The 16,243-nt window shown below is 38.3% G+C and overlaps 1 protein-coding gene across 1 annotated transcript; it reads left to right on the top strand.

Annotated features, from left to right (window-relative positions):
• LOC100790125 (Holliday junction resolvase MOC1, chloroplastic) lies at window positions 1-15,541 on the top strand. The gene is made up of 6 exons (XM_003545927.5): window positions 1-603; window positions 8,464-8,575; window positions 10,606-10,658; window positions 11,731-11,862; window positions 14,151-14,223; window positions 15,321-15,541. Exons 1-6 carry the CDS (start codon window positions 202-204, stop codon window positions 15,419-15,421), a joined length of 873 nt encoding a protein of 290 aa, XP_003545975.1. The 5' UTR covers window positions 1-201; the 3' UTR covers window positions 15,422-15,541.
• Window positions 15,542-16,243: the final 702 nt, after the last annotated feature.

Below are 16,243 nucleotides of genomic sequence, written 5' to 3'. Positions count from 1 at the left end.
AAAGATTATTACGTGGGAATAAACCCAATCCTCCCTTATCATTTTCTTTCAACCATAACAAACATTTAAAGGCATAACGTCTTGATCGACAAATGCAATAAAAAGGGAAAATATATTAATTTGATTTTGTTTAGGTCCGTTTCTTCCCTCCCTTCTATCTCTTAACCCATTCATTCATTCTGTATGTGAGTTTTTTTTTTCATGGAATCTCTACATTTCACACCACAGTTCCGTCAACTCCAATTCCATTTCATGAACAAACGATTTCCCAAACTCAAATTCACAATTTCCTCCATTCACTTCAGGGCCTTTTGTGCTTCTTCTTCTTCTACTACTACTACCCTCACCCAAACCCAGAATCTGAGTGACCCTCAAATCATAGTCCCTGGCAAAAAGCGTAGGGTCAAGGCTTCTGATACTCAATTCAAAGAGAATTGGTTGGCTTCACTCTCTAACCCTTTTCCAGAAAAAACACATCTTTTGAATGGAGAGCATGAACCGACCCACCAAAATGACGGCTCCAAATGGGTCCTTGGAATTGACCCAGATGTCTCTGGCGCTGTTGCACTGTTGAAAACACACGGTTCTGTTTGTTCGGCTCAGGTACCATGCTTCTTTTTGTCTCTGTTGGATTAAGTTTTTTCATATTTGTCATTTGTTACATGGTTTGATAGCTAGCGTTAGTTGAGGTTTTAAATTGCTGTTGCGGTCACATTCTTGTTGTGATCCTTGATATTATGGGAAATTATAGACAAATATGGCCAATGTGGCTGCAATTGTGGTTGTGGTGACCCCAAAACTTTGATGTTGAGGCTGGAATTGTGGTCGCAGACCATTTTTAAAACCTTGACTACTTTATCAGTAGTGAGAAACTTTAGGTGAAAAAAAAAATGAAATTTTTGAAGTGCTACATGTGATTGTGATCATGGTTTTGCTGCAATCCTTGATATTGTGGAAAATTGACAACAAATGCGGTCAATGCGGCTGCAATTGTGCCTCAGTGACAACAAAAACCTTGATGTTAGTCATGGACCTTATTTTGAAACCCTGGTGTTACTTTATCAGTAGTGAGAAACTTTAGGTGGGAAAAAAAATGAAATTTGAAGTGATACATGTGTGCTGCACAATGGTTTTTGCCTAAAGAATTTGTTGGGGTTGGATGTGGTTTAGGATGTGCTGAGATGGGTTTTGCATGGTTTTGAATGCATGGATTTTAGTGAGCATGGATGGGCTGTATTTCACGGATGAGGTTAGGCTCTGAATGTGTCTATTTTGGTATAGAAGGATTGTGGCCTGGTCAAATTTGGTTAACTATGGGTATTATGTTTATGTCAGTGAATGGGATGTTGTGGAGTAAAAGGAGTGTTAATGGATATCAATAATGTCATCTATAACCTATATGCAGTGTTTTTCTTGTTGTGCTGGTAGATACTGTAGCATATTGACTAGTAGAGGATTGGATTTAAATGGAATTAGTCTTCTTGTAGATGATTGTGCCTTCATGTTTTTGGTGTTTGTAACATGTGTCTTGTTATGCTATTTACTTGTTTAATTGTATGTTCCATTGAGGAAGGAGATATTCATCTAAAAGGAATAAGTGAGTTCCAATGGGGGTAGTACACTAGATTTTTATTAGCACATTTTAGCTAAAATGTTTGCAGAAGGATCCTAGATGTTTTTTTTTTTTTTTTGCTCTGCAAAAATATATAATATATATTAATTTAGTACCAGAGGTACTTAATTACAAATATTGGGATGCCCAACACAGAATTGGTTCCAAAACTGACTAAAATGGAGTTAGGAGAGGAACCGCAGTTGGCTACCCCAACTAGAACAAACTAGATTAGATACAAACTGTTACATGAACCCTGCAGAAATGTTACTAGACCATTGGTTAAAATGCATAGGAAAATCCTTCTCTAGATTCCTCATCCATGTCCAAAGCAAAAAAACTGCGTCATCCATGACTTTGTTGCTGTCAAAGTCCTCATTGGAGAATATTATCTTATTTCTCTGCTTCCAAATGGTCCATGTGACAGCTATCCACCACCACTTCCATCTTCTGGCCCGCGAACCACTGGTCGTAGTTAGAGCATGTTGTAGGAAATGCATCTTTGGGTCTTTCGGGAAAACATGAGATTGACTCACCCATGACAGTGATTCCCACCATAAGGGGGTAACTTTTCTGCAGTGAAAAAACAAATGGCCTGCATCTTCCACCTCATTCCTACATAGAGGGCAGCTAGTATCCGAGATTGCTACTTGTCTTCTGTGTAAGTTAATTTTGGTAGGTAACCTGTCCCTAATTAGCCTCCAACCAAATATTGCATACTTGAGTGGTACCTTCAGTTTCCACAATTCATGATATGCAGTATCGTGTATCCCTTCGGCTGACGCTTCTCTCAACAACTTGTATGCTGATTGCGCGGTGTAATGGCCACTTGGATCTCCCCTCCACAACCACCCATCTCTTCTGTGCATCTGAATAGGCTGTCTTTCAATATCATTTAGAAAATTGGCAGCCATGAGTACCTCGTTATCGAACAGCGGCCTTCTCCAAGCAAGCTTCCACTCCCATCCCGCTTCCTTGTAGTCTCCCATGTGCTGGATTAACTGATTTTGTTGGCATGAAATTAGTGACAGTCGTGGGTATTTTGCTCCCAATGCTGCCTCTCCTTCAATCCATTCATCCTCCCAGAATTTTATCCTATCCCCACATCCAATTCTCCACTTTATACCCCTTTTTAATTCCTCCCCTTGCTGTGATGTGTGAAAAACTGATTTTAGATCCCTCCACCACAAAGACTGTTTTTTATCATTAGTTGCTACATCCAATCCCCTCCATCCTCCATATTTAGACTCCAGTATTCTTACCCACAGCTGGCCTTCATTGTGAAACATGTTCCATCTCCATTTGCCTAGGAGTGCAAGGTTGAACATGTTTATATCCTTAATACCCAGACCACCTTTTTCTTTTGGAAGGCAAACGGTCTCCCATTTGATCCAAGCAATTTTATTGTTGTCCGATCCTCCTCCCCACAAGAATCTTCTTTGCACACGTACTAATTTATCCATCACCTTCTTTGGAATCCTGAAAAAAGACAAATAATAGATAGGAATAGAGGTTAAAACTGATTGGATTAGGGTCACTCTCCCCCCGAATGAAAGATGTCTTTGCTTCCACTTAGCTAAAGCTCTCTCACACTTGTTGATAATAGGTTCCCACATGTGGTCTCTCCTCGGGTTGGCACCAATAGGAATTCCTAAATAGACAAAAGGGAAGGATAGCTGACTACAATTCAAACATCTAGCTGCCTCGGAAGTCCACCTCTCCGACATGCCAATTGCGCCAAAACAGCTCTTAGCAAAATTAATTTTTAAGCCTGATGCCAGCTCAAAAATCCTCAAAATGGCTTTGATTGCTCTTATGTTCTCCATGGATGCCTCTCCAAATAATATAGTATCATCCACATATTGGAGAATACTAATATCCACATTATTTGAGCCAACAGTGAAACCCCTGTACAAGGATTTGTTGACAGCCTCTCTCACCAAACCATTCAATGCTTCCGCCACAATGTTAAAAAGAAAAGGTGCTAATGGGTCACCTTGCCTGAGGCCTCGCTGTGGTGAGAACTCAAGCGAAGGACTACCATTGATCAACACGGAGATGGATGCAGATTTCAGGCAACCCTCTATCCACTGAATCCATTTGGAGGAAAAACCCAATCTGTTGAGCATATATATCAGGAAGTCCCAGGAGACCGAATCGTAGGCCTTCTCATAATCGACCTTAAAGACAATACATGGCTTCTGACCTCTTCTAGCCTCTTCCACCACTTCATTTGCTATAAGTGCAGATTGAAGCAGATGTCTACCTTCTATGAAAGCTGCTTGTCTCTCGTCTATAACGACTGACATGATTTTCTTCATCCTATTAGCCAATAATTTAGCCACGATCTTGTACATGCATCCAATGAGTGAAATTGGTCTATACTCCTCCAAATGTTGTGGATTTTTCACCTTTGGGATAAGGACTATGAACGAAGCATTGCTGCCCCTCGGGAAAATACCGTTAACATAGAACTCATCCAAAAATCTCAAAATATCCGGTTTTAAAATGGACCAAAAACTTTTGATAAATTTAAAGTTAATACCATCCGGTCCCGGACTTTTCTCACTCCCGCAGCCCCAGACTGCCTCCTTTATTTCATCCTCCTCAAATCTGCCCGTTAGCATGGCATTGTGATGCTGATTGATAGACCGAAAAGGAATGCCATCAAGACGGGGTCTTTGCTGGTTCTCTTCTCAGAATCTGTTATAGAAGTATGATCTAGCAGCCTCCTTCACCTTCTTTGGTTCCTCAATCCATGCTCCATCAATCCAAACACCACTCACTGTGTTATTTTTGCGACTTGCATTGATCAATAGGTGAAAGTATCGAGAATTGCAATCGCCTTCTTTTAACCATCTCACTCTAGCTTTCTGCCTTAGAAGGGATTCGTGATGTTGAGCAGCTAACCACACCTCTTCTTGGAGCTGGTTCCTTTTGAGAACCTCTTGAGGAGAGAGCTGTTTGTTGATTGTGCTTTCTTCAAATTGGTTTAACTCTCCCTCCACCTTCTTGAATTTCTTGAAAGTGTCACCGAATTGCTCTTTGTTCCATTCCTTCAACCGCTGTTTGAGTCTTTTAAGCTTTTCTTTAAGCATAAAACCTCCCCAACCCCCTTGGTTATGTGACTGCCAGCATTCCTGCACTACAGATGCAAATGACTTGTCCAAGAGCCAACAATCGAGGATGCGGAACGGTTTAGGACCCCAATCAACAATCTTTGACCTTAGTACAACCGGGCAATGATCTGAAAAATTTCTATCTAGTGGCTGTTGCAAGCTTCCTGGCCATTTTGCGAGCCATTCTGGGGATATTAGGGATCTATCCAGCTTACTTTTTGCAGTTCCATTGGGCCTGAACCAGGTAAATTTTTTACCTATCCATGGAGCTTCTTCCACTTCTAATTCACCTATCCACTCATTGAATTCTTGTATACTTCCTTCAGCCAATCCTCTCTGGCTGACTCCGACTCTCTCCGAAGGATGTCTAATGTTATTGAAATCCCCCAAAATGCACCATAGCCCGCCTTGGATTGATGATTTCAGCTGTTTAATGGTATTCCACAAGATTCTTTTGTTTTGCACATCACATGGAGAGTATACAGCTACAATATGCACCTGCACTGCTTCCTTTAACCACTGCCCTGTCAGCCAAATGAATCCTTCACCAATGACTTTCCTCTCAAGCTTGAACGATTTTTCGCTCCACATACATAAGATACCCCCCGCTAAGTTATTTGCCGGCTGCATCGCCCATGATACATCAGGATCTCCCCACATTGTCTGACACCACGAATTTTCTATTGTGTTCCTCTTGATTTCCTGTAAACATATCATATCTGCATTTTCTTTTTTAATTAGTCGCCTTATTGCTGCCCACTTGACCCCCCTCCCTAGTCCTCTGACGTTGTATGTGATAATATTCATGATATATAGCTTTGATTCCCCCCTTTCTCTGCTACCTTGCTGTCTCTAACCTCCATGTTCATGAATTTCTCCACCATTTCCTCCTGATTTTTCATTCCAGATACCCCCAGCTGTTTTGCTAACTCCCATAATTCTTTTGCTTCCTGTTGCTTGTTTTCTGCTGACCCTGTCTCCTCCACTGTATGTTGTTCCAGTGAATCTCCTCTGTGGTCATTGTTAAGCTGACCTTGGTCTCCTTCCTCCTCTTGATCCAATTGCCTCTGTTCCCGTGGGCTTGAGATCTGCTGTTGCTGTTGGGTGTTTGGCTGTTGCAGTTGTGGGCCTGAATTTTGGGCTTTGGAATGTTGGCAGCATTCTGTATGGAGCTTTCTGCCCCTTCTCGTACGTGAGAACACCTTCCAAGGAGTAGGTGGACGAGGAAGGGTAATATGTGGGCTTAAAGTGGTGTGTTTAGGTGTTGTGGGAGGGGTGTGGCTAGTAAAGCCCACTGTGTTTGAAATTTGGCTTTCCACAATATCCTCACGTGATGTTTCCTTCAAGATTAAGTCTTTGCATGCTGTCTGTCCAGACTCTGTACCCATGGCATTTTCTCTCTCCTTTTCCTTTTCCGTGCTTAACCTTCTTTCTGGTTCCCCTCTCTCCTTGCTGCCGACTTGTCTCCATTCCGCAAAAGGAATGTCACAAGCTGTTTCATTCGAGAATCCCGCTGCCCGTTCTGCATGCATCACCGCGTCACCTTCCTCTGCGCTACCTTTCAGATTTGACTCCTTTAACTGCCAGATTTTTCTATTATCCGACGGTCCTTGCGCATAGGAGTGACTATCGGGTAACGCCGGTGACCGGACTGCAGCGTCTCCTGCTGCGTCTCCACCTGCTGAGTAGTTGCCGTGCAATCGCAGCTCCCCCACTGGGTTCCGTTCTCCGTTCTCGATCGCCGGCAGTCCTGAGCCCTTGGTGGTTGGTGACGCCGACGACCTTGAGGTCTTTGATGTCGGTGATGCCATAAAGCTGCCGTCAGAATCTATTTCTTCCGACGACGTGGCCTCGCTGCAGCTTTTGCCCAAGCACCTCGCGTCATCGATACCCCTTTCCTCCAATATACGGACCTCAAACATCTCTGTTCCCAGGTAGGCATGTACAGTATGCTGAATGGCGGGTTTCCATGGTGTCTTGATGAGTACCCGCGCTCTGTCCATCCGCCGTCGATTCTCAACATCCTCATCAAACTCCACCAGCTCCCCCATCACCCCCACTATCTTCTTAATAGATGATTGGTCCCATGCAATGATCGGGATTCCCCAACATTGTACCCACATCAACCTGTGTCCCGAGCGTAGGGCCGGCGTCCACTTCTGCAACGAGTAGAACATGGGAGTGTTGTCCTCCCCGTGAACCAACTCGTCAGCTCTGTCAGCATTCAAGCCAAGTACCAGAACCATATCATCCCCTAAATATTTTACTGTGACATCCATTCCGTAATCCCACCTAAGTTCATCTTCGACATTGTGAAATCTCCCTGGGTTCGTCATCCTCCCCACCCACCCCTCTTTCAGCCATTTTTCCATTTCTGTAGATGGCTCGAGATGTACTGACGACAAACCATCTTCATGGGTGTGAGTTCCATTCCTCCTGCCTGCTACTGCCTCCGCATAGGACAAGTGGTATGTTCTTCTATTCCTCTGTGTATGATGGGCTACCTCATGCTTGTTCCAAATGGGGGGATTGTGTGGTTGAGGCTGTAACACCTCCGTAGTCTTCTTTTCTCCCCTCTGTCTCCCGTATCGTGGAAGATTAACATATAGTTTCAGTCCTCCTATAACCATATTGTCCAATTGACTCTCCAGTTTTCGTTCGTCCTCAACTCCCTTGAATCTAACAAAACCATACCTTCTCCCGTTCTTGTTACGTTGTTTTGAGATAAATATCTCCCGGACGTCTCCCCATTTTTTGAAATGTTGCCATAACTCCTTCTCAGTGCATTCGTCGGAGAATCGCGTGAAGTAGAATGACGTTATCTCGGTCCGATCTCGCCAGTTTGTTTGATTGCAGTGTCGCTGATTCCTATCCTTGAGTCTGTTTTGCGTATATTGGTGCCTCTCTCTCAGCCTCACTCTGTCTCTCTCGAAAGCCTTACCTCTCTCTCTCACTCTCTCCCACCCTCTGTTTCTCTCTCCTCTCATTCTCTCTCCTTCTCTATGCATATATAATCCTACTGACTGCAAACTTTGCATGAAGAAATCCTGCACACAAGTGGTGTAGGTATAAAGCATGGATGGGATTAAGGCTTTGTGCTCAAGTATTTGAGGCTTGCACAGTTTTAAGCAATGCACAAGCACCTATGCATATCTGGTAATCTAGATAGCAAGAAGAAATGGAAGTGATATATGGGTATATGAAGAAGGGACAATGCTGATAGTAGTTGAACTGTTGTTTGGTATTAAAATTATGAGAGGTTGCTCTGCATTAAGGTGGTAAGTGCAATAGTGCGTGAAAACTTGTATCCTTTTTTGTGGATGTAAATCATATTTTCACTACCATAGTAGGAGCCAAAACGAGTGATCTTTTGTAATCATCATAATGAAAAAGAATCAGGCAGGAAATTGTAGTCTACCCATTCCTTATAAAAGCATCTTATGAATATGAATTATGGGGAGTAATTGATAAATTACAATGTTGACTGATGACTGATGGCGTATACAGTATTACTCTACTCTTAGGTTTCTTCATAATGAAGAGGCAACAGAATCTGGATGAGGATTGATCTCAACAGTAAATTGTATTCCTTTCCACTTTTGTGAAATGATTCTGCATTAGATCCTCTAGGCCCCTTGATTCTTATTTTAAAATCTGCTACTAGATTATGTTCATAATATTGTCTCAATATTTCAAAATGATGTTATTATATCATTACTCCAACATATGCAGGTATTTGACTCTCCTCATGTCAAAATACTTGTTGGCAAGAACAAGACAACCCGAAGACGCTTAGATGCCAAGTCTGTTGTTGAGTTGGTTTGTGGTTTTCGTGCTCCAATTGGTATACTATATTTCTCTATTTTTATCTCTACATAAATGTGCAGATCTTTTTTCTAAACTTCCTCTTTTGGACTATGTGCTTCAACTAACTATTTGCTTCTATTTATACAAATGGTGGAAAATTAATCATTGTAGAATTTGATTCAATTATCTGTTTTGTCATTTTGTAATACTACCCCGTCCCTAAATATAAGACTCTCTTAACTAATTCATTTCACACTCATTAAGAAAGTTAGTTAATTTAGTTAGTAACATTAAATATGTTAGCAATTTGTGTTATTTTTTCAAAATTATCCTTAAAAGTATTGAGACTCATCATCTCACTCCTTTTCCACTTAATTACTTTCTACCTAATTAATTAATGTGTGCTAGTCTTCTTCTCCAATTCTTATAAGAGAGAGAATGAAATTATCTTATTAATTTATAGTGTTTATTGTAAAGTAACTAAAGTTATTTTAGTAAAAAAAAATAATGCAACAAGTTGAAAATAATCTTATAAAAGGGGACAAACAAATTTAAAGAGAGTCTTATATTTAGGGACAGGGGTAGTAGTTGTTAGTCTTGATGGTAAAGTTATTGATTTCTTATCTTTTCTATTTTCTTATTATTTAAGATTATTATGATATGTTGACTGTTGAGACTTATATTATGATCTCGTACGAATCTTATTATGCTCTGTTGAGATTGTGACTATGATATGCTGAGTCCAGGCTACTGTTAGGCCCATTTCACAAGTATATAGGAGAAATGGAAAGAAAAATACTGAAGGGAGAGTGGGAGAGGAAAATGGGCCCAGAGGCAATGTGGGTTTGATTATGGCAGCTGAGGTGGAGTTTGAAAACCGGAAAGATAGAGTTGTAACAGAATGTACAGATGGCAAGCAAGGAGAGGGGGATCAGGGATGTAGGTGCGGAAATCATGGAAGGAATATAAGTTGGAAATTAACAGAATGCAGGGGAGGAATTGAAGGGTGGTGGGTGTTTGGGTGAGCTGAGGGATAAGTCTCTCTCAGTCTCAAGGTTATTTGGGGTTTTCCTATTTTCAGTCATTTCTCTTTTCAAGGAGCTTAACTCCATTCCATCACGGTTCTTTTCAGATTTCACTCTGGTTTCTATACTTCATTTCGAAAATATATATCAATACACTATTCAGTTTCCTATTCCATTGTTCAATCTTAACAGCTAGTCCGCTACATCCTTGATTTACTGTAAGAATCTTTATCTACTTGTGTGTGTGATTAATATTTTATTGATCAATTTCTATAATGCAAAATGTGGATTTAAAGGAAACTGTGGATGGACAAAATAGTTAATAAATAAAAAAAATTAGGTAAATCAATAGTATTTAGAATTTCTAATCTTAGTGTTCTAAAGCGTTAATGTTGTATTTACTACTCTCCACTTGACTGTCATTAGTTTTGAGAAGAGTTGTTGATGTTGAGATTGAGATTGTGAAAGATTGTTGTAGATTATGTTCTGATTATATTTGTTTGTTATTATGGCTATAAAGATTTATATTTTAGGAAGGATTACTGTATCATAGGAAATCTGATTGATTTCTACTAGATTTAGGATAATCCTTTCCTCTTTCTCCTGTTCCTTATTTATACATGTGTCATTGTTTTGCATCAAGTCAATAACAATCACAGAATATTCAATTTACCTCTCTGTTTTTCTCTAATTTCAAGTAGATCTAATGTAAAAAGTCATAAGTTTATCTTTTACATTTGAAAAGTTAAATTGATATTGCGATTTCTCATGTGTATCATCTGAAAATACTCTTGGATGAAGTATCAATTGATGGTATTTCATTCTCCCTGTCCCCTATCACATTTGTGAATCTTCTGGTTTGTTAGTTAGCATTTCTGAGATAATGATGCTTACTTACTCTTTTCTATCCTTATAGACTCAGTACCAATTCTTCAGTTTGCTACAGTAATTTTGAATTCTTGTTTTGCCCTTTTCATATTTCTTTTGAAGGTTGACACTGTTTATGGCTGACTATTAGCAAATTGATTCTTGATTTCATCAGGAACCACTGCGTATATAGAGCAGTCACTCCCTTATCCACAAGATGGGAAGCAGGTCGGTATGCTTGCTTAAAGTAGAACGTAATTTGTAGTTTTCTAAAGACTTCAATATGTGTTAAAACCCCTTATGTCCTTTTGGCTGTCATAATTGTTATTTAATTATATACTACTATTGCATATTATTAGAGACTACTCTGTCTTTTAGGCTGTCATTACTATTTAATTGGATGTTGCAATTTTATAGAGAAAATCTTAGGAGTTTATTTCCTTTCCTGTTAATCTGCTGTAAATATCTGTAACATCTCCTGAAATTTCTATGCTGTAAAGATCCTGATTAGCTATTTAATGAGGATGGCCCCAGGGGGGCAGAGCAGAACAGTTTTTTTTTTCCAAACAGTATTTCTAATTATTTCTGATATGGTTTTTGTGATTTTCTGACCGACATAATTAACATGATTCTATATCAACTTCTCAGTCCTCACTGTTAGGAAGAAAACTCTGCCTAAAGAGTCTGCAAGTATAAATTGCTTTTCCTTCCGAGCTTGACCAAATCATTTTCCTTGAGTAGCAACAGAATTAATTGCTCAATTTTTCACTGTAATCAATTTAGAATGAGATGCTTGTGTCATTAGGGTGATGTGTACATTCAGTGTATGTTGGGAGTGGTGGGATATTGGCCGTTGTCAAGTATTAGTTGCTGGCACTACCTACTTATTAAGATGAGTAGTCTAATTTCTAATAGTCTATTGTTTTTCTTATAGAAACCCATTTTTAACAGGGAAGGAAGAACAGCCTTTTCCTAGTTAACATATTTGTGGGGACTTCTGAAGTTTAGCACGATTGGTGCTAATCAAGTTTAAGTGAAGTTCATATGCTTGCTAATAATAATGACTGAAAGTGCGATCCGGAAATTGGCAATAGTTTTTAATGTTAAAACTTTCTAGTTTAGCTGATTTTTCTTCAACGAAATGCATGTAGTTTGCTTTGTTCTATTGTCTATTTTTCATTTTTGAGTTTTGATCTTTTGATAATAGTTTTAGTTTTTTTTGTATTAATATTTTGAAAAGTGTGTTTTAATTTTATTTATCTAAAATTAATATTTTGCCCCTCCATCTTTTGCATTCAAGGGCTGGTGGAGTGGAGGATTTGGGTATGGGCTGTGGATTGGCATCTTAGTTGCTTCAGGGTTTTCTGTTATTCCAGTGCCATCTTTTACTTGGAAAGCAAAATTCAAACTCTCTGGAAACGGGACTACAAAGGTTGGTTTGGTCCTAACTGTACAGATTAGAGCGGATGTTAACCAATTATCATGCACAGTTTTTCTTTCAGTTTCAAAGTTTCTTTATTTATTTCTCAAAAATGTGATGTTAGTTTTTCATGAAAAAGAAAAGACAGTTAGCTGAAACTGATAACATTTAAGCTAGTACTTAACATTTTGCATACTATTTTTCTTAGAATTTGGACTTAGGGCATAACTCAAGCCCAAAAATTGGCATGTAAGGTGAGAACTGCTCAAGCCTTAAAAGGACTACATTGGCCAAATCCCTAATCGATATGGGATCTCAACAATCTTTTTGGCATTCCTTTAATTTTAGTCACTAGCCCTGCTGTTTGCAGCTTTTCCATCCACCATTCGCTCACATCTTATCCACCGAGTCATGATCCGATCTGACTTACTATGTAGTCCATGGCCCATCCCTCCAAGTTTCACCTTTCATGGTCATCGGAGTCTTCACAAGCCTACACACACTATTTGCCAGTGGTTGCTCTTGCCAGTGCATGTGCTTCACGCACTGCCTTCTCAATATCTGTTGGGTTGTCTCTGCCTCCGGTCCTGTTGAGTATGCCAGCCTCCCCTGGTCTGTTTTGGATGAAAACTTTTAATTTTTGAGTTCCTTGTTTGATTCATCTCTTGGATAGTTTTTATTACTGTTCTCACTAATGTTGCCTTGATGTCACCTCTTTTGTGCTGCTGGTTTTGTTGTTCGGTTGTGGGCAAATGCTGCTGTTTGGTTCTTATGGGAGCCTTGTTTTTTTGGCAGCATGTCAGAGGTCCTTTGTAGTCATTGTCACAATTTCCTAACTCACTTCTTTGTCCTTTTTAAGATAGGTGAATCTAATATTGAGGGGGAGAAAGGAGGAAGGTGCTAGCCTTGTTTTTTGTCCCATACACCATTTGATCCTAGTCTATCTCAAAGCACTTTTGGCCCATGGCAGTCCCTGTGAATCATCATTGGCCCTGCATTCTAGAGATTCAGACCTGAAGTCCCTGAAAATTGTCTTGGCCCCATTGGTCAGTGTCTCAATCGATCTGACCTCGGCATTTGTTCAAGTTTTTATCTTAGATGTGATCTTGCCCCAACTTTAGTTTGACCCAAATCTCTCTGACGGCTTTGTCTCAAAGCTTCCTTGTCTTTTTGATGGGGTCCATATCATTGGAAAAAAAGAAAAGAAAAGGGGTTTCTTTGTAATAAATAAGCTTAAAACTTAGTAAGCTTTAATTTGAGGGGGAGTGTTAAATCTTATGAAAATATCTTGGAATATCATAGATTATTCTCTAAGATTAGTTTCCCTATTTCCTTATTATGATTTGTTTCTCAAGTTAGCTAGGATTATTTTATTATTAATAATATAAATAAGGGTTGGTGCTCTGGGTTTTATGAACATATCAAAGAATAGATCAACACATCATCATACATCTCAGTTATATAAATTCAATGTTTCATGAGGAGTGCTAGCAACACGTTATCTTTTTTTTTAGCTGAATACTAGCAACACATTCTCTTTTTTCTTTTTTCCTGAATGCTAGCAACACATTCTCTAACACACTTTATTATTGATTAAAAATTACTGAAAACTACACAATCATGAGAGACTCATTGAATAAGAAGTGGGTGGGTCTCACAAAGGTTTATAATTTTCAATAAATTTTAGCAATAGTAGAGACTGTTAAAAAAGAGTGTTAGATTCACATTTCTCATGTTTGATTATCTTTTAATATCCCTTCCTCCCCCTCTACCTAAAACCTAAAAATTTCAACATATACTCCTACCTCCGTTCCTAAATATAAGAAACAAATGAACATTTTTTTGTTCCTAAATATAAAAAACATATGACCACTTTCAAATACATTAATCGCTAATTTCCTTCTATACCCTTATTTATTGTAAAAACTATTAATGAGATAAGTCATGCTCATTGGTGGAGAATGTTATTCTTTAAAGAATGAGTAATGTCATTAAATGCAACCACCACTTAAATCATTTAATTCAATGGGTATTTTTGAAATAAAATTCAAATTTATGATATTATTAATTAAAGTTAACCAAATTAACTACTTTTTTTGGTCTTGATGAATTAGGTATTTGTTTCTTATATATAGGAACGGAGTAGTATCTCTCAACATCCTTAAAGGAACTTTGAGCAACACCATGTTGACATTTATCCATTCACTGTATATTCTGGAATGCTTGTTCTTCATGGATATTTCCTTAATATTGTTGACTCTTCCTTGTTTTTAATGGCTTTTGGATATTTTATACTGCAGGATGATAGCAGGAGACTTGCGTCCACATTATTTCCTTCAATGACTTCCATGTTAAGTAGGAAAAAAGATCATGGTACTTGTCTTATTTTGTCCTATATTTAATTGACTACCATGTTGCTTGATCATAAATTATCTTTAAAATTTATTAGAATGGCAATGCTAACCAAACTAACCAAAATGCTAGAAATCATAAGGTGCTTTTACACATTTTAAGATTTCACTGTTAAAATTTTAAAAATAATACAATTTATCAAAGGACCTTGTCATCCAGTTCTATATGATGTGTTACATCACTAGAAAGGTCTTTCCAGTGTCATGTTATTGTAAGGAATTTCTGGTCCTTTATAGCGAATATGGATCATAGATATTTGTAATCACAATCATTCTTGAGTGGATCATATTGCAGCTCTTGATTGGATTCCTTTTTTTTTTTTTGTGGGGAGGGCATCCACAAATTTATTTTTATAGGTAGATTGTGTTAATCAGGAACCCAGAAAAGCTATAGTTTGTTGTAGAAACTATTAATGTTAGTAGTCACTCCCTGTCCATGAACAAATGACCTTTGATCCTTGCTAGCATTAACTTCTAATTTCTTTTCTACTACAAAGTTGTAAAATTCCCACTTATCCAAAAGCTTAATGGAATGAATGAATGATTTCCGTGCTTGTGCCTGCATATATAGTCATATTCTTCATTTGAGAAATGATAGGAAAACACTTTGACATTTTCTTTTGAACACTATAATAAGCTAACATTTTATGTTGACCCTACTATTAAACAGTGAACCAGCCTGGGTTATTTAGTCCCCAATATGATATGCCACCCAATACTGTAAAGTGTTGAAAGGTGTATCAGAATGTGTTTTAGGCATTTCTCTTATGCATTATTGAACTTAAAGAGTTTTTCTACGCATACTTTACTACCCAATTCAAGGATCCGTTAATCTGTAACCCCTTGATTTCATATAATTTAAGCCAACACATGGTTCTGTTATGTATACAGATTACTCATGGCTTATAAAATTTCAAACATTCTTTGAGCCCTAGTTGTATGTATTTCTATTTCTGAAAATTTGCTGAAAAAGATAGTGTGTTCGTGGTGATTGGTTCCTGTTTGTTGCTATACTCCTTTTGAATGTGCTTTGGTTTTAATGAATTTGTAATGTTTCAGGAAGGGCAGAAGCTTTACTAATTGCAGCATATGGACAAGACCAAAACAAATTCTTGGAACCTTCTTGTTGTGACACTATCCTCGAAAATTTAGAAAATTGAAAAATGGTATATTTAAGAGCTTCAGCCCCTCTTTCTATCTCTCTCTTCTCCCTTCTCTTTCCATGTAATTTGGCTACCATTTGTAATTGTTCTAAATAGTAAATGGTGTTGTAAACTTTATTTTAGTTATTTTTTGGTAAGAGTTAAATTTCGGGTGGGGGAGGTAACATCGTCCAAGGCAAGGGTGTCCGGACTCAGAATGCTCAAGGGTTAATTTATTTCAATGCTAATATTTTTTTCTTCAAAAATTAATTCTATCTCAGAATTAGCTTCCTTGCAATTCAGTCTAACAATAGCAAATATCACAATTAGCAAGGGATAACCAATAATTAAGAGTTCAATACTTAAGAACTGGCTTGAATGAACTTTTTATTTTTATTTTTCTCTTTTATAATTGATTTAATTGAATAGCTAAGGGAAGGGGAAAAAAATGAGAAAGGAGAATAGGGAGATGGAGTTTTCTTCCATTTGATGAAGAGAAAACCCGTGTAAAGAAAATCTGTTGTGGTTTCATGCCATTTTTATTTTTCACCCCTCCCTTGCATGGAAATGCAGTAAAAGAAAACACATTTCTCATTTCACTCCCTGCTTCATGCCTTACCCGTAAGGAAGGTTTTTTTCTCCTCAAATCAATTTTGAAACACCAACCCTACAAAGAAACCAGTTTTTCAGTGTGCATCCCAAGCTGACTAAAGTATAAGCATTTTTAGTGTTGAATTTTGTTTGTTCTACTAAAAGTTTGTTCCTACTGAATCTTGTGTTCTTTGTGGTTTGTGTTTTCGTCAAAAGAAATTAACAATGTGTGCAATGATTTCACCAATT

Source organism: Glycine max, chromosome 15 (assembly GCF_000004515.6).
Source record: "Glycine max cultivar Williams 82 chromosome 15, Glycine_max_v4.0, whole genome shotgun sequence".
In the NCBI taxonomy this organism is placed as follows: Eukaryota; Viridiplantae; Streptophyta; class Magnoliopsida; order Fabales; family Fabaceae; genus Glycine; species Glycine max.
This window is presented reverse-complemented; position numbering and strand designations above follow the sequence as displayed.

Bases quoted from the DNA above. Each gene is read 5' to 3' on its own strand.
- LOC100790125 (XM_003545927.5), top strand. From the start codon at position 202: ATGGAATCTCTACATTTCACACCACAGTTCCGTCAACTCCAATTCCAT. The intron at 10,659-11,730 runs GTCGGTATGCTT...TTTGCATTCAAG, and splicing joins ATCCACAAGATGGGAAGCAG to GGCTGGTGGAGTGGAGGATT. The intron at 11,863-14,150 runs GTTGGTTTGGTC...TTTATACTGCAG, and splicing joins CTGGAAACGGGACTACAAAG to GATGATAGCAGGAGACTTGC.